The sequence below is a fragment of the Ornithodoros turicata genome, chromosome 1 (genome assembly GCF_037126465.1).
Source record: "Ornithodoros turicata isolate Travis chromosome 1, ASM3712646v1, whole genome shotgun sequence".
Taxonomy (NCBI): domain Eukaryota; kingdom Metazoa; phylum Arthropoda; class Arachnida; order Ixodida; family Argasidae; genus Ornithodoros; species Ornithodoros turicata.
Window position 1 is genome coordinate 70,623,912 of NC_088201.1, and position 19,540 is coordinate 70,643,451.

A 19,540-nucleotide genomic window follows, 5' to 3' on the forward strand; every position below is an offset into this window, starting at 1 on the left:
TTTTGGCATTAAGATTGTTTTTTCAAATGTCTGCAAATTAAGCAAGCTTTGCCCCTTCTCCTCTGTGAACCGTGGTTGTAATGTCACCCACCGTAATCCGTTTGTTTCCTGTAACCACTCAGTGGTCTATTGTATACCCTTTGCTTGTGGCATGTGCTATGTGGGTCAAACAGGACGCTGTCTGAATGACCGTCTTAGGGAACATGCTCTTAGCACAGAAAGGACCCACGTGTCAAGCGAATTAGTTCAACATCTCCGGGAATGTAACAACTGTGAAGCCCTTGTAGAGGACGGTGGTCTTCCTCTACATGAGCCCCAACCGGCGATGATGATATGCCACGGAGAGGCGGTGACGGTGGCCTATCTCCATGGCCGCGCCGGTGGAACTCAAGCCGGTGCTCCACGCGCGTGGCCATCGTTGTCGTCGTCGTCGTCGTCCGCTACAGGGGTCCCCCTGCCGTCAGATGCGTTGCGGACGCATCGCAAGAGCAGGGAACAGCGGGAACAGGGGCACGGCACACGTTGGCGGCACTTCAGTGAGGATGAAGACGGGGAGAGCATCCGTGTGTAGGTGTGGACGGGAACAGCGATCCGTCGCAGAGAGAGTGAGGCGCTCGGTGTCGTGGTCCTGGGGTGCCGCGACCGGCACGGGAGCCGAAGCTCGATAGTCCCAGGTGGAGTGAGTGAGGTGCCGAGACGGGCTTAAGTGTGCCGAGGCGTCGGCTGCCGCGACTGCCGCAACCGGCAGGTGAGCGCAAGGCTCGAGTGTCGCGGCCGGCAGTGAGAAGCGTGAGAAGACTTGAGCGAAGAGAGAAGCGTAGGTGAGAGAGAGCGAAGAGTGCGGTAGGAGTGAAGGTGGGCCGTGTGTGCCGGAGGTAGTGCTGCTCGATGGCGTGGTCGGAAATTTGGGATGGTGAAGGGCCGAATTGCTCCGGACGTGATGTTCTTTGTCCGGGTCACCAAATGTAGAGGACGGTGGTCTTCCTCTACATGAGCCCCAACCGGCGATGATGATATGCCACGGAGAGGCGGTGACGGTGGCCTATCTCCATGGCCGCGCCGGTGGAACTCAAGCCGGTGCTCCTCGCGCGTGGCCATCGTTGTCGTCGTCGTCGTCGTCCGCTACACCCTCTTCGCGGAAACCTCTGTTTTGCGTAAGGAAAGAGTGACCTGGCGAATAATGCTTTGTGAATCTGTAGAGATAGCCACACGAGGCAATTGTGTTAGTAAACCCTCTCTCATTCCTCTTCCTCCCCTTCGGAGGTTTTTGAATATATAGTGGGTTGTTGTCAATAAAATCTTTGCTGTGTTTGAGAATTGTTGTGTCCGTCCCAATCTCCTCCGTGTCTCTGGTTCCTCCTTCTTCAAGTATGCACCAGCTTGTCAGCGTTCTCTCTCTTTTATCAGTCATAAAAAGTTGTGTTTTTTAAAAACATTGATGCCGTTCAGTACAAATTACAATGAAAGTTCCAGGCGACTGTTTTATTTGTCCGGTTCCCGTCACAGTTGCTTTTTGTGGGCATAGCAACTTCACGTACTGAGTGACCTCACTGCCGTTTACAAAATGCAGCTGCGAAGCCAATTTCTGCACAATATAATCCTGCGATCCGCCATCATTGGTTTGAATAACGCGATTTTCGCGCTCGTTTGGCCACGGCCGCTGCAATATGTCTGCCCTGGCACTTGGCCGTTGAGGACGGACATGCCTTCCTTCATCCGCTTTGCTCTCCCTCTTTCATGCTCTCTCACCTTTTCTTCTAGACGCTCTTCTTATGATATCTCTGACGCGGGTCGAGATCAAGAAGTTCCTCTCATTACTGTGCTTGAGTCAAAGCGATAGCTTTGTTGAGCCCACCAACATCGACAGTCGTGTAAATCTGTGGGTAACCGTGGTGGAGAAAACAAAGGAAAGAGGAGCTACAATGGCTCCGAAATGCGTGCGGTCGCACAAAGATCAAGTTCGGAATATGTCGTACCAGCAAGCCACCAGTGGTATGCCCGAACGGGTAAAGGCGTCCGCTCGCTAGTGGTAGCCAAGGTCGTGCTGAAGACCGGAGGCGGTGGATTCAAATCCCACCACTGGCTATGCCCGAGGTTTTCTGGCATAGCTTACAGACTTATGTAGACACAGTACTCCTTGAAGTCACCCCAGGACGCACACAAACGCCCCTGTCCCCCAGTTCTTCCAGCAGCCCACGCCTTACGCCGCTCATAGCCGCAGTTGCTTCGCGGTGTTAAAATGGAACAAAAAAATTGAGCTACAGCGTTTTGCAAACACCCTAAAGATGCAGCGAATGTTGACTCCCCCCCCCCCTTCTTTGCACACAATATTTATAAATCATTCTCGAAGCCTCACGAACCCAGATTTTTAGTCCTCATTTTCTCACGACAGGAGAAATTATCGCTCAAGACCTGCCTTGACAGCCTTGAAATATTACCTGGCATAAAACTGCAGTTTACAGTTCTCTGAACAGGCCGTTATTTTCCGCCACTCGTTCCGTCAGAAGAGGGTTACTACACAGTCCGATCTTCCATAGGGAGAGATGCGTATAGTTCTGAGTATCTTGCTTTATGCGGCAGCGATAGATGACGTCACAGAAAGTGTCCCATTGCTGAAGCAGTCACATCGTGCTCTCGCTGAGGTCCCTCTGAGTAAGTCTAAGCTTCCTACCACCGTCCATTGGGGCTCTTCAGTGTATCTTGAGTGAGCTAAAGCAAGCGTCTTCGTACGTGGCTAAGGAACAATGTGCCGACGTTTCAGGTACCGAACACATTCAATGTCGGTCAATTAGTTCCCGAGTCGTCCCCTGGGAACCTTTCCACAGCCCCAGTCGACCTGTTACAGTACGAAGTTGTAATAAAAAAAATCTGAAATATATTTTCATTTTATGAACAACTGTACATAGATACCCGTTGCGCTCACAATGTACCCAGAATGATACCTCGGTTGCCTTTTTCATTGCGTGTCGCTGCAGTCGTCAGGAGGAATCATTGTTGCACCGCCTCCGTCTCAACGTTGCACGCACCCCATTGCTTCTTTACAAAATGGGCCAATCCAGCTCCTCCTTGTGTCCCAGCTGTGGGGAGGTGGCCGACATTACTCATTGTCTTCTACATTGCCAGCAGCACATTCCCCAACGGCAAGCCCTTCATCGCCGTCTAATACAGGTGGGCTGCAACACATTGTCCATGGCCACTCTCCTCGGTCCCGTCCCTGGGCCTACTCAGTGGGCCATCACCATAGCCCTACTCCGCTTCTTAAAAGACTCGGGCCTTGCGTCTGCCCGCTGACTGGACATTCTTGGAACTTTCTTTCGTGCCTGTACTGCACTGCACCGCGTGCCGGTTTTTCTTTCATTTTTTCATTTCCTTTATTTCTTTTGTTTATTCTCAGTTCCTTTCTTTTTCTTTCTTTCTGTTTATTTTTCTTTTTCTTTTTCGGAATACAAGCTGGCAATAGCCTGGCTGACATTTCCGTTTTTTTTCTTTCACTCTATTAAACATATCCCGCCCCCCCCCAGAATGATATGGCGCGAAGCGTAGAATATTGTGCAAACGACGGCCAGACTTCTTCAAAAGTCACTACATACTTCAGATGCAGAACGCCTCTCAGCCAGGGCTCTCAGAACAGCGGGAGGGGGGGGGGGGTGAGATTGTAGCAGAGCAGCAGCTGTCTGGACAACAACGACTGCCTCGTCGCGACGCGAGTGATGTCCGAGATGGAGGGGAACGCAAGATCCACCGAAGCTAATAGTTCTTACCTCTAGTATTTTTGATCGTACAAACTCACGTGATGCACGTATGTACGTTGGGGTGCTGTCTTTTGAAATAGAAAGCTGAGGAGTAAATGAGGATATCTGTTTGGAACCTCAGGTTTGTATCAAAATGAATTCCATCGCTATTTGTAATATTATTTCGTACGCACTCAGACGGCTAGGGTGGTCATTCTAGGATCTGCTAATACTTCTGCTACTTTTCTGTAACCCTTTTCTGTGCCCAAATATTGTTCGTGGCTTTAAAAGTGTGTCTAAAGCCACTGGGTTCATGGCTTAGCTGAATGCGCCAGTTATTTACAGCCACGCCATTCGAGCAGTACTTCGAGAAACATTTATTTGACAATAATTTGATTTCCTTTTTTACGTAGAAGCCAACGCCGATATGTGTACGCAGCCACTTCCTGCACAAGATCACAGCTGTACCGACAAGACCCTCCTTTTCTACTACGATTTCAAGAGGAACTACTGCCGACCCTTCAGTCATGGGGCCTGCTCAAAATCCCCCCGTCTGATGAAGACAGCAAACGAATGTCGGGAGAAATGTATCGGTGAGTTCAGAATGTGCTATTCGAGAGGTCTCATTTTCCCGAAGCAACTGGCAACTGCCGAGTTCAAGGACTCCTAGTTAGACGTTGTCCTTAGATGTAGAAGGTTCTGAACTAGAAATTACCGACTGCCAACCATCAGCCAGTAATCGGTTTTTGGTCGGCGAACAACTGAGTCGGCCGCTGCACCTTGGATTAACATCGGCCTAATGTCGCTCACGGAGGTGAGTGTCAAACGGCGTTGGGCCGAGAACCACCTGTTGCTGGCGTGCTTCAGCACAATAAAGGCAGGCCAATGGCGGCCACGCCCGGAAAACAAGCTCGAAAACAAGACAGCTGCTACTCGCAACAAAAAGAAAGAAGAGACGCTCGTTCTTTGTAGTTCTACGAATTCAATGTATCGTTGTCAGTTTCTACGTCTTCTTCAGTTTGCAAACTTTGTTTGAGATGAGATGAAGATTAACTTCCGATCCAAATTTATTCTCGAGTACATTGAGCATACTGAAACGTACAGGTTTTCGTAAATATATTTGCCCGTTCGTACATGACATTCAGAGAATATTGTGAAGATATTAAGAGAATATTTACCAAATACGCCATGCCTCTAGCGCTATGCTTTTTTCAAGGTAAATGTAGCCGGGTAGCGAAAGCCACAGAGAATACCAAGTAATACCTATCGGCACGGCTATCATCATGAGGCGCGACGCGAGCGATATCTTTAAATTTAGGAGATACACGCGTGCAAAAACGGCAAAACTGAAACACTCGAATTCAGGGCATGATTTTCTCGATTTATTTGCACCAAAACTATTCAGTAGAAATAGTTCATTTTACCGCTATTGATCATCATGTACGATGAGCTTCTCAATACACGAGGGGCGTTCAAGTCAAACCGGGACTTTCTGTCTCCTGAGTGTACAAATCGCTTGCGCTAGTTCTTTTTCGTCATTTTCACACGCGACAGGCCTCCGCATTCACCACGTGGTGGTCCAAGGTTTGTGCAAAACAGAAGGCACGTGCTAGATAGGATGGCCGACAACGAGGTGAGCGCGCACATCGAACAGCGAATTGTCATGAAGTTTCTCGTGAATGAAGGCGTAATGTCACCTGAAATTCACAAAAGACTTCAGGCTCAGTATGACCACGATACACTTAGCCGCAGCAAACCCTTTGGTGCTAGTGGTTCCGAGACGGCCGTACATCAGTGCAGCACGACCCCGCCCGGGGCGACTCAGAGCCCAGTGTCAGAGTTCCTGAGAACATCCAACTTGTGGGGCGCCTGATCCTCAAGGACCGACGGATAACATGTCTCGATATCAATAGTGCATATTACTGCCAGGTTCGCAGGGATGTGCATAAGGCGCTGAAGCAAAAGCGGCCGGGCCTCATCACCAAAGGAGTCCACCTCCTACAGGACAATGCACGCCCGCATACAGCGCATATCACGACACGCACCTTACAGGAACTTGGCTGGGAGTTGCTGCCGCATCCCCCTTACAGTCCAGACCTCTCCCCCAGCGATTTCCAACTCTTCGGGCCACTGAAGGCGTTCCTTGGGGGCCGCCACTTGAGCTGCGACGATGAGGTCAAGAATGCAGTCCGATCATGGCTGCTACGCGCCGGTAAGGATTTCTACGCTGCTGGCATCCAAGCCCTCGTGAAACGCTGGGACAAGTGCATTAGTGCAGCTGGAGATTATGTTGAAAAATAAAACTAATTTCTCGCCTGTAAGTTCATTTTACTTTTGCGAAAAATGAAAAGTCCAAGTTTGACTTGAACGCCCCTCGTACAAAAATAAAGGAAATCAAGCTGGTCGTTGGGACATGCCTATCTGATCTGACGTGAAACCAGCCACGTGTAACATCACGGCCCATTATTATTGTTGACGCCGTTCGATGCAATAAATTGCTAGTGTTTGCTGAAAAAACCTGCAGCATCCCTTTCCTGTTCTTCTGTTTACAAGCTTGTCTCTTGGAAACATGGTACTGATATCTGCATTCGGAATAACATATCGAAAGCCAACTGCATACGGTGCCTTGTATGAAGGCTAGTAACACTTAAAGTAACATTTACGAAATGGTTCATTCTGCCGAAAGAGGTTTAAAGAAACGACCCAGCCGGAGCATCTGCACTACCCTTCCTCATAGCTGTGTAGTAATGTCATTACTGTAATGAATTATTTTGCCTTGTAATTTGTAATGTAATGCATTACTTTTTACGTTATGTAATTTCTAATGTAATTTAATTACATTTGGGCAGTAGTTTTAATGACATTACTCATTACTTTTGACAGATGAATCGAGTGTGTGTTCTGTGCTTGCACTTCGCAGAGAGTTGGGGATCGGCGAGTTACAAGAAATCCGACGCCCACTATGAACGGTGACACACTCAATCGGCACGGGGAACGTCAGTTCTCTTCGATGAGCCAGTTGCCTTTGTTAGGGCACCTACAAACAAACGTTCTTCAGGTCAACGGTTTGTAGCCTTGGAGAATCATTGTTTGCGGGCCCCATCCACCAGACAATCTACTTGTTGCCGACATTGTGGAACGATACGTCATACGTGGCCCACGAGCCTGACATGTACAAGAGACAACTAGTACATGTACAAGAGTACAAGCTAACTCTTGTTACATTGTCAGCATACATTTCCCCGAATTTCGGGGATTCGAGCCCATGCCCGCAGAACCGGACTGCGACCTGAACGCAGCGCCTTTGACCACACGGCATTCCTGTCACGGAAAGTCTGGGGTAAAACTCATTAGCAGCTCTATGATATCATTCGCGTTACTTATGTCGCCATAATAATGGAACCTTCGTTTCAAAAATCTTCAAACCAAATGATATCGAGGTGAAGCAGAGACGGCCCTTTGCTGCTTCGCATGCTGTGTTTCCTACCTGTCACGCTTCGTTTTCTACAACTGTCTCTTTTGCTTGCCGCAAGTGCAACTCGTGAACAAAAACGTGAGTGTCAGAAGTGGGATTCGAACCCACGCCCAGAGAACCGGACTGCGACCTGAACGCAGCGCCCTGGACCACTCGGCCATCCTGACAAGGAAAGTCTGATCCAAAACTCATCACCAGCTCTATGAGATCGTTTGCGTTAGTTACGTCTCCATAATAATGGAACCTTCGTTTCAAAAATCTTCAATCCCTTATGTGAACGATATCGAGGTGAAGGAGAGACGGCCCTTTGCTGTTTCGCATGCTGTGTTTCCTACCTGTCACGCTTCGTTTGCTTCCACTGTCTCTTTTGCTTGCCGCAAGTGCAACTCGTGAACAAAAACGTGAGTGTCAGAAGTGGGATTTGAACCCACGCCCGGAGAACCGGACTGCGACCTGAACGCAGCGCCTTGGACCACTCGGCCATCCTGACAAGGAAAGTCTGATGCAAAACTCATCACCAGCTCTATGAGATCGTTTGCGTTAGTTACGTCTCCATAATAATGGAACCTTCGTTTCAAAAATCTTCAATCGCTTATGTGAACGATATCGAGGTGAAGCAGAAACGGCCCTTTGCTGCTTCGCATGCTGTGTTTCCTACCAGTCACGCTTCGTTTTCTACCACTGTCTCTTCTGCTTGACGCACGGGTAGAACCCGTGTACAAAAAGTGAGTGTCAGAAGTGGGATTCGAACCCACGCCCGGAGAACCACACTGCGACCTGAACGCAGCGCCTTGTACCACTCGTCCATCCTGACGAGAAGAGTCTGATGAAAAACTCATCACCAGCTCTATGAGATCGTTTGCGTTAGTTACGTCTCCATAATAATGGAACCTTCGTTTCAAAAATCTTCAATCCCTTATGTGATCGATAGCGAGGTGAAGCAGAGACGGCCCTTTGCTGCTTCGAATGCTGTGTTTCCTACCTGTCACGCTTCGTTTTCTTCCACTGTCTCTTTTGCTTGCCGCAAGTGCAACTCGTGAACAAAAACGTGAGTGTCAGAAGGGGGATTCGAATCCACGCCCGGAGAACCGGACTGCGACCTGAACGCAGCACCTTGGACCACTCGTCCATCCTGACTTTTTTTTTTCCTTTATTGTAAAACAATGCTCACGCTAAAATATTTCTATACATATACACTACTTCCTGTAGTGCTATAAACTACCTTGTCTCTCGCAAGGACTTTCACACAAATCTCATTCAATCATGTAGGCACTTCTCCATTCACTGTAGCTACTTCTTTTAGCATCGTCAATTCTTCTCTCAGTAACTGTATCGGTGGCAGCAAAGGTTCTTCGTTTCTGTCTTTCAACCTGAGCTTCCATAGACAAAAGAGAGCAAATAGACATAGCACATCATACCTTACACCATTTGTCTCACGCAAAGGCAAAAAACGTATTGTGTGCGAGTTCAAATCCAGGTCTTTCCCAATCATCCTACTGAGGTCACTCCAGAAGAACTGAGCTTCAGTGCAATAAACAAAAACATGCTCTATGGTTTCGAGTATCTTACACAAACGGCAATTTGTTGTCCAAGGTACAAATATACCCTTTTCGTGCAACCAGGTTTTCACTGCCAAGGTTCTCGTGTGTAACTTGAAGAAGAAAGTTTTCATTTCCGGTTTAATCTGCATTCTTCTCACCCTCTGCAATATGTCCATACCATGTGGTCCTTGCGGTACGCGACGATATATCGGGATAGGGAAAAGCATATATATTAAATCATTTGCTAACTGTTTCTTGGAGACCGTGAAAATATACTCCCTGGAAAACCTTACCATCAAGAACCTGATACTTTGCACGAGGTCAAAATAGAAACCACGTAGCACAATGTCCACTTTTTTTACAGCAACGGTTGTCTCTGGCAAAAAGTCATGTCCGACACATTGCTTCACACACTCGAGCAGTGGATGTTTGTTTTCTCTGTAAAAGCTTAGTCGCATGATCAGCTGTTTGATATACAAGTGAGACAAACTTAGTACCCCTCTCTCTACCTTACAGAAGAGCATGAACCTCTTCTCATGCGTTCAAATGGGGAATTCCATATAAAGCGGGCAAATATGCGATGGAATACATGGATGTTCTTCCGCGAGCATTGCAGTACATGTAACAGATACACTAGTTTAGCAACTAGGAAAACATTACAGACCGCAGCACGTTGGAATATTGAGAGCCTTGCTTGTTTCATGATGTTGGCGTGCTTCTGCACTTTCGTAGCTAGTTCTCTCCACACCGTGTTTGTATTTGTGCTGTGTTCCAAAGGTACACCTAAGTATGTGGCTGGTATGGTCTGCCAGGTTATCCCTTCAAAGACTGCTGGTGTTGTACCCCACATTCCTCCCCAAATTCCAATTGATGTTTCCTTATTGATTTGCGCCCCAGATGCCTCGCTGAACCGGTCAAGCTCACACAAAATCTTACTGACAGTGGGGTTATCCTCCGCTAGAAACACTATGTCATCCGCATAGGCTACACTCTAAGAAAGAAAGGTGTAATTTTCTACCTTTTGGGGTAGAAGTGTGTTGTCACAGATTCTCAACCCTTTTGGGGTAGAAACACTTCTACCCCTTCATTTCTACCACACTGGTGGAACAGTTCTACCCCTGAGTGTGAAGAAGATTCTACCCTGTTAGTGGCAAAATTCTGCCCCTACATGGTTGACTGTTATTCCTCTGGGGGGTCATCTTTTCTCTGCATATGGAAGACACCTCTACCCCAAGGATGAGAAATATCTGCCCATCTTGACGCTAAATATTCAACCATTCCCGGAAGACAGTTCTACCGTGAGTAGAACTGTTCTCCCTTATTGGAAGATAATTTTTTACCCGAAATGGTAAGAATCTCTGCTATTATTCGTGCTGTGCCTACCGGTGGCATATCTCTACCCGTAATGACGGGGCATTTAGACCTTGTATGGAAATATTTACTCCGCCTTTCATGAAGGACGTCTGCCCTTCTGAGAAGAACTTGACGTATAGTATTTGTGTGGATAAGATAGAACATGTACGTAGACAACTGTTACTAGTCACAGCATTTTATTAGCACGTCACAATTGGAATCGTACACTTGCGCTTACCAATGTGAAAGGTACATCCATTTTGAAGAAGCCTGAGCACGGAGACACGAAAGAAAACACGACACAACACAGACGACTACATTGTTGCATCCATCAGACTGCACAGCACTTGCATGGACTGTCTTGCACATATATTCCACATACATGCACCATAACAAGGGCATCGGGATAACTTCTGAGGGCTCGACGTTTCACACTACTGTGTCGCTCTAAATACACACGAATCTTCGCCCGGTCTATAATATCTGGCCGGAGGAACACGTGGCAGGACGGATGATTTCAACTGAAATGTAAATGGCATTAATAGAGCATTTAAGATAAGCGATAAATAATAACGACGGTACATGTTTCACTTCTCAGAAAAATTCAGAAATATGTTTACATGTGTGATTCCCTCAGAAATAGGCATGCAAAAAGAAGGCTAACCCGGCAGTGAACAAAAGCCAAGAAAAATATCAATAAATAACACAGCGCACATCTAAAAAACCATGACTCGAGCGATGAATGCCTTCTCCCACCAAACAGTGGCTCACCGTATGTTATGGCTCCGTTTCTTCATTTTCGAAGTGGATCCCGTAATCACATCCGGCGGGCGCTGATAAGGTGCCGTGCTAAAGTCATGGTGACCTGCGTGAATTACACAAACGCATTTGCTCATATTGCAGTTTCATAGGATGCTGAAAAAGTGTCAGACGACATGCCGGTCAACCCGAACACGCAATGCACAAAACACATCTGACCACTGCATATAAGACGCTCGGGAAGAAAAATCTTGAATATCAAAATTACTCACCTGATTCTGTCCTAACTCCACCTTGCTTATGTTCATACCATTGCAGATGAACCGATAACACCTTCCACCATGCAGATGCGAATACCCGACTCAGCATAGTCATTAGGCCGCACGCATGGCCTTCGGTGCAGCAATGTCCACGTGCAAACCGACAGTCTGTCACTTTCAGCGTTCGTCTCTATACTGACCCCTTTTACACAATCAGCGATTCCGCGCAAGCGCAGACACTCTGTGCTAACACTCGCTAACACTGCAGACACTCGCTCTGGCTAATCTCTTGAACAGTGACCTCGAAGTTGGACCAAACGCCTTTGTGCGCAGGATTAGTAACCCTCAACTATTCTCGTCGCTTGAGTGACTCCATTTACACTTCCATTAGTGACCCTGCCACGAAACACACAAAAAGAAAAAAAGAGTCACTTGAACCCTAATAGTGACAAGATTGCCACAGTGGTTCTACCGTTAGGGGGAGAGAGTTGAGCAAAAGGGCAGAAACAGCACAACTTCAACCTGCAGCCGGTAGAGGGAAAATAGGTCGGGAAGAACTGTTGCGCTTCTACCCGTTTTCAACCTTTTTTTCTTAGAGTGTAGGACTTTAACTTCGACACCATACATTTTGAAACCGTTGATGCTAGTGTTACGTATGACACTTTGACACAGAGGTTCCAGGTAAAGGTCAAATAACAGCGGAGATAAGGGACATCCTTGCCTCACCGAAGAACACAATGGTACTGGGTTTGTGAGGTGGTTGTAAACCACGAGCTTCGTTGTTACGCAAGAGTAACACATTCTAATTCGCTCTATGAATACTGGTCCAAAGTTCATTGCTTTCAATACCATGAACATAAACAAACGACTAACCCTATCAAACGCTTTCTTAAGGTCTACTTGCAGTACAGCAATCTGTTTGTTTTCCATTCTACTAAGTTCAAAAATCGTTCACAGCACATGAATATTTGTCTGGATAGTTCTCCCCCTGATGGCACAGGATTGGTGGTCTCCGACGAGCTTGTCCACGCACTGTTGCAACCTCGTTGCAAGCACTTTTGCATACACCTTGTAATCTACGTTGCACAAAGTTATCGGCCTGTAGTCTGTCACTTTGGGCACAGCATCATCGCGCATTGTTTTCCGTATCATGACTGCGTGGGTCTTCCTGAAGGTCGGCGGAAGCATTCCTTCCGTTTCGGCTTCCCGTATTACTTGCAGCAGTATCATAGACATGTAATCGGCATATTTAATGTAAAAATCGGGTCCTATCCCATCCGGTCCAGGTGCTCGGTTCTTTTTTAAACTGTTTATCGCTTGCTTCACCTCTTCCAATGTGATCGATTTTTCCAGGTTATCTTGATCCGCCTCCTCAACCGCGCTACCACTTCCGATAGGCGTCCTTCTATCTGATGATCCACTTTGCCTCTGAACCTTCCTATCAAATCAGTGTAACATCTTTCGAAACTCATTCGTATTTCCTCTGAGTTTCTTAGTATCTTTCCATTCTCCTGTATGCCAGTAATCATCTTGTTTTTACTATATTCCTTCTCCTTTCTTATGAACCTTTTGCTGGGCATTTCGTCCGCTACGCAACACTGCATTCTTGCTCTTATCTTCGCTCCCTCATACTTTTGCTCGTCAATTATATTCAGCTCAAACTTTATCCGAGCCATCTCTTCTGTGAACTCTCCCGCCCTTCTTGATTCCATTTCCATTACTTTTCCCAGCGTCTTCTGTAGTTCTTGCTCTCGGTGTTTCTTCTGGAATGTCAAAATGCTGCTTCGTTCTATGGCGAAGGCCCGTAACTTGAGTTTAAACTCCTCCCATGCTCTCGTCCAACTGGTTCTTTCATTCATTATTTCAACTATGCTATCCTTTACGAAGTTCGAGAATTCTTCATCTTCAAGTAGATTTACGTTGAGCTTCCACATTTGCCATCCAGTGTGCTTCCTCCTTTCTCTTTGCACCTGACCTAGCGACGCTATTACCAGACAGTGGTCACTGAAGTAGACGGGGTGTACTTTATACTCTACACAATGCGTAGTTTTCGTTTGCGCCACATAAATTCGGTCTAGTCGAGCATGGGAGTTGTTCTGAAAGTGTGTAAATATTTTTTTCCTGTCCGAGTTTCCATCTGCGGCGTCGGACAATCCATGTTCTTCTAGTATACCTTGCAGTACGTCCGTACCTTTATCTTTATCCTCTTCCCGATTACTTCGGTCCTCTGTGTTCAACGTGCAATTGAAATCACCCAGTAGCACCGTTTTATAAGTGCTGTTGACGAGTTTACTCACAGTTTCAAAAAAGGCTGCTCTGTCTTGCGGTTCATTCGGTGCGTAGACATTTAGAAAACGCCATATTTCGCCGTCAATGAGTACGTCCATCACTGCTAGTCTGCCCCGATTGTCGACCATGTGAGATATCGGTTTAAAACAATCCAACTTCCTTAGCAGCAACAGACAGCCTCCCGAGTTTCCCATAGCATGGCTTGATGAAGCATTTTTCTACTAACCTCTCTGTTTCTTCCTGTGTGCTGATTTTTGATTCTTGTATCGCAAGCATGTCTATTTCTGGGAACTTTTCAAGATAGCGGCTTAGCTGGTACTGCTTCTTCCGAGAGTTAAGACCTCTCACGTTTAAAGTTGCCACTGATATTGTTCTTCCCATTGCTTTTAAACGGTGTTATGGGTGTCTCTCTTTTGCCGCTGTGCGCTACGAAGCCTATGTTGTCAAAAAATTTGCGTCTTCCAACTGGGACAAGTCAGTTTGTGTTGAAAGAAGTCTCAACCCCAAATTACTGCTCGATTTTAGACTCTTTCCTTTCGTTGTAGACCACTGTTGATCTTTGTTTTCGCTCAGTTCAGCAACAACCTCTTTCTCGTCCATCCTGACAAGGAAAGTCTGATGTAAAACTCATCACCAGCTCTATGAGATCATTTGCGTTAGTTACGTCTCCATAATAATAGAACCTTCGTTTCAAAAATCTTCAATCCCTTATGTGAACGATAGCGAGGTGAAGCAGAGACTGCCCTTTGCTGCTTCGCATGCTGTGTTTCCTACCTGTCACGCTTCGTTTTCTACCACTGTCTCTTCTGCTTGACGCACGAGTACAACCCGTGTACAAAAACGTGTGTGTCAGAAGTGGGATTCGAACCCACGCCCGGAGAACCGGACTGCGACCTGAACGCAGCGCCTTAGACCACTCGGCCATCCTGACAAGGAAAGTCTGGTGTAAAACTCATCAGCAGCTCTATGAGATCATTTGCGTTAGTTACGTCTCCATAATAATGGAACCTTCGTTTCAAAAATCTTCAATCCCTTATGTGAACGATAGCGAGGTGAAGCAGAGACTGCCCTTTGCTGCTTCGCATGCTGTGTTTCCTACCTGTCACGCTTCGTTTTCTACCACTGTCTCTTCTGCTTGACGCACGAGTACAACCCGTGTACAAAAACGTGTGTGTCAGAAGTGGGATTCGAACCCACGCCCGGAGAACCGGACTGCGACCTGAACGCAGCGCCTTAGACCACTCGGCCATCCTGACAAGGAAAGTCTGGTGTAAAACTCATCAGCAGCTCTATGAGATCATTTGCGTTAGTTACGTCTCCATAATAATGGAACCTTCGTTTCAAAAATCTTCAATCCCTTATGTGAACGATAGCGAGGTGAAGCAGAGACTGCCCTTTGCTGCTTCGCATGCTGTGTTTCCTACCTGTCACGCTTCGTTTTCTACCACTGTCTCTTCTGCTTGACGCACGAGTACAACCCGTGTACAAAAACGTGTGTGTCAGAAGTGGGATTCGAACCCACGCCCGGAGAACCGGACTGCGACCTGAACGCAGCGCCTTAGACCACTCCGCCATCCTGACAAGGAAAGTCTGGTGTAAAACTCATCAGCAGCTCTATGAGATCATTTGCGTTAGTTACGTCTCCATAATAACGGAACCTTCGTTTCAAAAATCTTCAATCCCTTATGTGAACGATAGCGAGGTGAAGCAGAGACTGCCCTTTGCATGCTGTGTTTCCTACCTGTCACGCTTCGTTTTCTACCACTGTCTCTTCTGCTTGACGCACGAGTACAACCCGTGTACAAAAACGTGTGTGTCAGAAGTGGGATTCGAACCCACGCCCGGAGAACCGGACTGCGACCTGAACGCAGCGCCTTAGACCACTCGGCCATCCTGACAAGGAAAGTCTGGTGTAAAACTCATCAGCAGCTCTATGAGATCATTTGCGTTAGTTACGTCTCCATAATAACGGAACCTTCGTTTCAAAAATCTTCAATCCCTTATGTGAACGATAGCGAGGTGAAGCAGAGACTGCCCTTTGCATGCTGTGTTTCCTACCTGTCACGCTTCGTTTTCTACCACTGTCTCTTCTGCTTGACACACGAGTACAACCCGTGTACAAAAACGTGTGTGTCAGAAGTGGGATTCGAACCCACGCCCGGAGAACCAGACTGCGACCTGAACGCAGCGCCTTAGACCACTCGGCCATCCTGACAAGGAAAGTCTGGTGTAAAACTCATCAGCAGCTCTATGAGATCATTTGCGTTAGTTACGTCTCCATAATAATGGAACCTTCGTTTCAAAAATCTTAAATCCCTTATGTGAACGATAGCAAGGTGAAGCAGAGACTGCCCTTTGCATGCTGTGTTTCCTACCTGTCACGCTTCGTTTTCTACCACTGTCTCTTCTGCTTGACGCACGAGTACAACCCGTGTACAAAAAAGTGTGTGTCAGAAGTGGGATTCGAACCCACGCCCGGAGAACCGGACTGCGACCTGAACGCAGCGCCTTAGACCACTCGGCCATCCTGACAATGGAAGTCTTGTGTAAAACTCATCAGCAGCTCTATGAGATCATTTGCGTTAGTTACGTCTCCATAATAATGGAACCTTCGTTTCGAAAATCTTCAATCCCTTATGTGAACGATAGCGAGGTGAAGCAGAGACTGCCCTTTGCATGCTGTGTTTCCTACCTGTCACGCTTCGTTTTCTACCACTGTCTCTTCTGCTTGACGCACGAGTACAACCCGTGTACAAAAAAGTGTGTGTCAGAAGTGGGATTCGAACCCACGCCCGGAGAACCGGACTGCGACCTGAACGCAGCGCCTTAGACCACTCGGCCATCCTGACAAGGAAAGTCTGGTGTAAAACTCATCAGCAGCTCTATGAGATCATTTGCGTTAGTTACGTCTCCATAATAACGGAACCTTCGTTTCAAAAATCTTCAATCCCTTATGTGAACGATAGCGAGGTGAAGCAGAGACTGCCCTTTGCATGCTGTGTTTCCTACCTGTCACGCTTCGTTTTCTACCACTGTCTCTTCTGCTTGACGCACGAGTACAACCCGTGTACAAAAACGTGTGTGTCAGAAGTGGGATTCGAACCCACGCCCGGAGAACCAGACTGCGACCTGAACGCAGCGCCTTAGACCACTCGGCCATCCTGACAAGGAAAGTCTGGTGTAAAACTCATCAGCAGCTCTATGAGATCATTTGCGTTAGTTACGTCTCCATAATAATGGAACCTTCGTTTCAAAAATCTTAAATCCCTTATGTGAACGATAGCAAGGTGAAGCAGAGACTGCCCTTTGCATGCTGTGTTTCCTACCTGTCACGCTTCGTTTTCTACCACTGTCTCTTCTGCTTGACGCACGAGTACAACCCGTGTACAAAAAAGTGTGTGTCAGAAGTGGGATTCGAACCCACGCCCGGAGAACCGGACTGCGACCTGAACGCAGCGCCTTAGACCACTCGGCCATCCTGACAATGGAAGTCTTGTGTAAAACTCATCAGCAGCTCTATGAGATCATTTGCGTTAGTTACGTCTCCATAATAATGGAACCTTCGTTTCGAAAATCTTCAATCCCTTATGTGAACGATAGCGAGGTGAAGCAGAGACTGCCCTTTGCATGCTGTGTTTCCTACCTGTCACGCTTCGTTTTCTACCACTGTCTCTTCTGCTTGACGCACGAGTACAACCCGTGTACAAAAAAGTGTGTGTCAGAAGTGGGATTCGAACCCACGCCCGGAGAACCGGACTGCGACCTGAACGCAGCGCCTTAGACCACTCGGCCATCCTGACAATGAAAGTCTTGTGTAAAACTCATCAGCAGCTCTATGAGATCATTTGCGTTAGTTACGTCTCCATAATAATGGAACCTTCGTTTCGAAAATCTTCAATCCCTTATGTGAACGATAGCGAGGTGAAGCAGAGACTGCCCTTTGCATGCTGTGTTTCCTACCTGTCACGCTTCGTTTTCTACCACTGTCTCTTCTGCTTGACGCACGAGTACAACCCGTGTACAAAAACGTGTGTGTCAGAAGTGGGATTCGAACCCACGCCCGGAGAACCAGACTGCGACCTGAACGCACCGCCTTAGACCACTCGGCCATCGTGACAAGGGAAGTCTGGTGTAAAACTCATCAGCAGCTCTATGAGATCATTTGCGTTACTTACGTCTCCATAATAACGGAACCTTCGTTTCAAAAATCTTCAATCCCTTATGTGAACGATAGCAAGGTGAAGCAGAGAGTGCCCTTTGCATGCTGTGTTTCCTACCTGTCACGCTTCGTTTTCTACCACTGTCTCTTCTGCTTGACGCACGAGTACAACCCGTGTACAAAAAAGTGTGTGTCAGAAGTGGGATTCGAACCCACGCCCGGAGAACCGGACTGCGACCTGAACGCAGCGCCTTAGACCACTCGGCCATCCTGACAATGAAAGTCTTGTGTAAAACTCATCAGCAGCTCTATGAGATCATTTGCGTTAGTTACGTCTCCATAATAATGGAACCTTCGTTTCGAAAATCTTCAATCCCTTATGTGAACGATAGCGAGGTGAAGCAGAGACTGCCCTTTGCATGCTGTGTTTCCTACCTGTCACGCTTCGTTTTCTACCACTGTCTCTTCTGCTTGACGCACGAGTACAACCCGTGTACAAAAACGTGTGTGTCAGAAGTGGGATTCGAACCCACGCCCGGAGAACCGGACTGCGACCTGAACGCAGCGCCTTAGACCACTCGGCCATCCTGACAACGAAAGTCTGGTGTAAAACTCATCAGCAGCTCTATGAGATCATTTGCGTTAGTTACGTCTCCATAATAATGGAACCTTCGTTTCAAAAATCTTCATTCCCTTATGTGAACGATAGCGAGGTGAAGCAGAGACTGCCCTTTGCATGCTGTGTTTCCTACCTGTCACGCTTCGTTTTCTACCACTGTCTCTTCTGCTTGACGCACGAGTACAACCCGTGTACAAAAACGTGTGTGTCAGAAGTGGGATTCGAACCCACGCCCGGAGAACCGGACTGCGACCTGAACGCAGCGCCTTAGACCACTCGGCCATCCTGACAATGAAAGTCTTGTGTAAAACTCATCAGCAGCTCTATGAGATCATTTGCGTTAGTTACGTCTCCATAATAATGGAACCTTCGTTTCGAAAATCTTCAATCCCTTATGTGAACGATAGCGAGGTGAAGCAGAGACTGCCCTTTGCATGCTGTGTTTCCTACCTGTCACGCTTCGTTTTCTACCACTGTCTCTTCTGCTTGACGCACGAGTACAACCCGTGTACAAAAACGTGTGTGTCAGAAGTGGGATTCGAACCCACGCCCGGAGAACCGGACTGCGACCTGAACGCAGCGCCTTAGACCACTCGGCCATCCTGACAATGAAAGTCTTGTGTAAAACTCATCAGCAGCTCTATGAGATCATTTGCGTTACTTACGTCTCCATAATAATGGAACCTTCGTTTCAAAAATCTTCAATCCCTTATGTGAACGATAGCGAGGTGAAGCAGAGACCTCCCTTTGCTGCTTCGCATGCTGTGTTTCCTACCTGTCACGCTTCGTTTACTACCACTGTCTCTTCTGCTTGACGCACGAGTACAACCCGTGTACAAAAACGTGTGTGTCAGAAGTGGGATTCGAACCCACGCCCGGAGAACCGGACTGCGACCTGAACGCAGCGCCTTAGACCACTCGGCCATCCTGACAAGGAAAGTCTGGTGTAAAACTCATCAGCAGCTCTATGAGATCATTTGCGTTAGTTACGTCTCCATAATAATGGAACCTTCGTTTCAAAAATCTTCAATCCGTTATGTGAACGATAGCGAGGTGAAGCAGAGACTGCCCTTTGCATGCTGTGTTTCCTACCTGTCACGCTTCGTTTTCTACCACTGTCTCTTCTGCTTGACGCACGAGTACAACCCGTGTACAAAAATGTGTGTGTCAGAAGTGGGATTCGAACCCACGCCCGGAGAACCGGACTGCGACCTGAACGCAGCGCCTTAGACCACTCGGCCATCCTGACAATGAAAGTCTTGTGTAAAACTCATCAGCAGCTCTATGAGATCATTTGCGTTAGTTACGTCTCCATAATAATGGAACCTTCGTTTCGAAAATCTTCAATCCCTTA

The 19,540-nt window shown here is 47.3% G+C and overlaps 1 protein-coding gene and 20 non-coding genes across 21 annotated transcripts in view; 1 reads left to right on the forward strand and 20 right to left on the reverse strand.

Moving 5' to 3' along the window:
* The first annotated feature begins 2,475 nt into the window (after positions 1 to 2,475).
* Positions 2,476 to 19,540, forward strand: part of LOC135400529 (BPTI/Kunitz domain-containing protein-like) — a 145,449-nt gene continuing 128,384 nt past the window's right edge. The window contains exons 1-2 of the mRNA XM_064632364.1: positions 2,476 to 2,652; positions 4,145 to 4,324. Coding sequence (XP_064488434.1) covers positions 2,544 to 2,652; positions 4,145 to 4,324 — 289 coding nt within the window. The 5' untranslated portion in view covers positions 2,476 to 2,543. The remainder of the gene's footprint in view (positions 2,653 to 4,144; positions 4,325 to 19,540) is intronic.
* Trnal-cag (transfer RNA leucine (anticodon CAG)) lies at positions 7,290 to 7,373 on the reverse strand. The gene has a single exon. It is a non-coding gene; the product is annotated as a tRNA-Leu (tRNA).
* On the reverse strand, positions 7,613 to 7,696 carry Trnal-cag (transfer RNA leucine (anticodon CAG)). Its single transcript has one exon. It is a non-coding gene; the product is annotated as a tRNA-Leu (tRNA).
* Trnal-cag (transfer RNA leucine (anticodon CAG)) lies at positions 7,937 to 8,020 on the reverse strand. Its single transcript has one exon. It is a non-coding gene; the product is annotated as a tRNA-Leu (tRNA).
* Trnal-cag (transfer RNA leucine (anticodon CAG)) lies at positions 14,256 to 14,339 on the reverse strand. The gene has a single exon. It is a non-coding gene; the product is annotated as a tRNA-Leu (tRNA).
* On the reverse strand, positions 14,581 to 14,664 carry Trnal-cag (transfer RNA leucine (anticodon CAG)). Its single transcript has one exon. It is a non-coding gene; the product is annotated as a tRNA-Leu (tRNA).
* Positions 14,906 to 14,989, reverse strand: Trnal-cag (transfer RNA leucine (anticodon CAG)). The gene has a single exon. It is a non-coding gene; the product is annotated as a tRNA-Leu (tRNA).
* Trnal-cag (transfer RNA leucine (anticodon CAG)) lies at positions 15,223 to 15,306 on the reverse strand. The gene has a single exon. It is a non-coding gene; the product is annotated as a tRNA-Leu (tRNA).
* Positions 15,540 to 15,623, reverse strand: Trnal-cag (transfer RNA leucine (anticodon CAG)). The gene has a single exon. It is a non-coding gene; the product is annotated as a tRNA-Leu (tRNA).
* On the reverse strand, positions 15,857 to 15,940 carry Trnal-cag (transfer RNA leucine (anticodon CAG)). Its single transcript has one exon. It is a non-coding gene; the product is annotated as a tRNA-Leu (tRNA).
* Trnal-cag (transfer RNA leucine (anticodon CAG)) lies at positions 16,174 to 16,257 on the reverse strand. Its single transcript has one exon. It is a non-coding gene; the product is annotated as a tRNA-Leu (tRNA).
* On the reverse strand, positions 16,491 to 16,574 carry Trnal-cag (transfer RNA leucine (anticodon CAG)). Its single transcript has one exon. It is a non-coding gene; the product is annotated as a tRNA-Leu (tRNA).
* On the reverse strand, positions 16,808 to 16,891 carry Trnal-cag (transfer RNA leucine (anticodon CAG)). Its single transcript has one exon. It is a non-coding gene; the product is annotated as a tRNA-Leu (tRNA).
* Trnal-cag (transfer RNA leucine (anticodon CAG)) lies at positions 17,125 to 17,208 on the reverse strand. The gene has a single exon. It is a non-coding gene; the product is annotated as a tRNA-Leu (tRNA).
* On the reverse strand, positions 17,442 to 17,525 carry Trnal-cag (transfer RNA leucine (anticodon CAG)). Its single transcript has one exon. It is a non-coding gene; the product is annotated as a tRNA-Leu (tRNA).
* On the reverse strand, positions 17,759 to 17,842 carry Trnal-cag (transfer RNA leucine (anticodon CAG)). Its single transcript has one exon. It is a non-coding gene; the product is annotated as a tRNA-Leu (tRNA).
* Positions 18,076 to 18,159, reverse strand: Trnal-cag (transfer RNA leucine (anticodon CAG)). Its single transcript has one exon. It is a non-coding gene; the product is annotated as a tRNA-Leu (tRNA).
* On the reverse strand, positions 18,393 to 18,476 carry Trnal-cag (transfer RNA leucine (anticodon CAG)). The gene has a single exon. It is a non-coding gene; the product is annotated as a tRNA-Leu (tRNA).
* Trnal-cag (transfer RNA leucine (anticodon CAG)) lies at positions 18,710 to 18,793 on the reverse strand. The gene has a single exon. It is a non-coding gene; the product is annotated as a tRNA-Leu (tRNA).
* Positions 19,035 to 19,118, reverse strand: Trnal-cag (transfer RNA leucine (anticodon CAG)). Its single transcript has one exon. It is a non-coding gene; the product is annotated as a tRNA-Leu (tRNA).
* On the reverse strand, positions 19,352 to 19,435 carry Trnal-cag (transfer RNA leucine (anticodon CAG)). The gene has a single exon. It is a non-coding gene; the product is annotated as a tRNA-Leu (tRNA).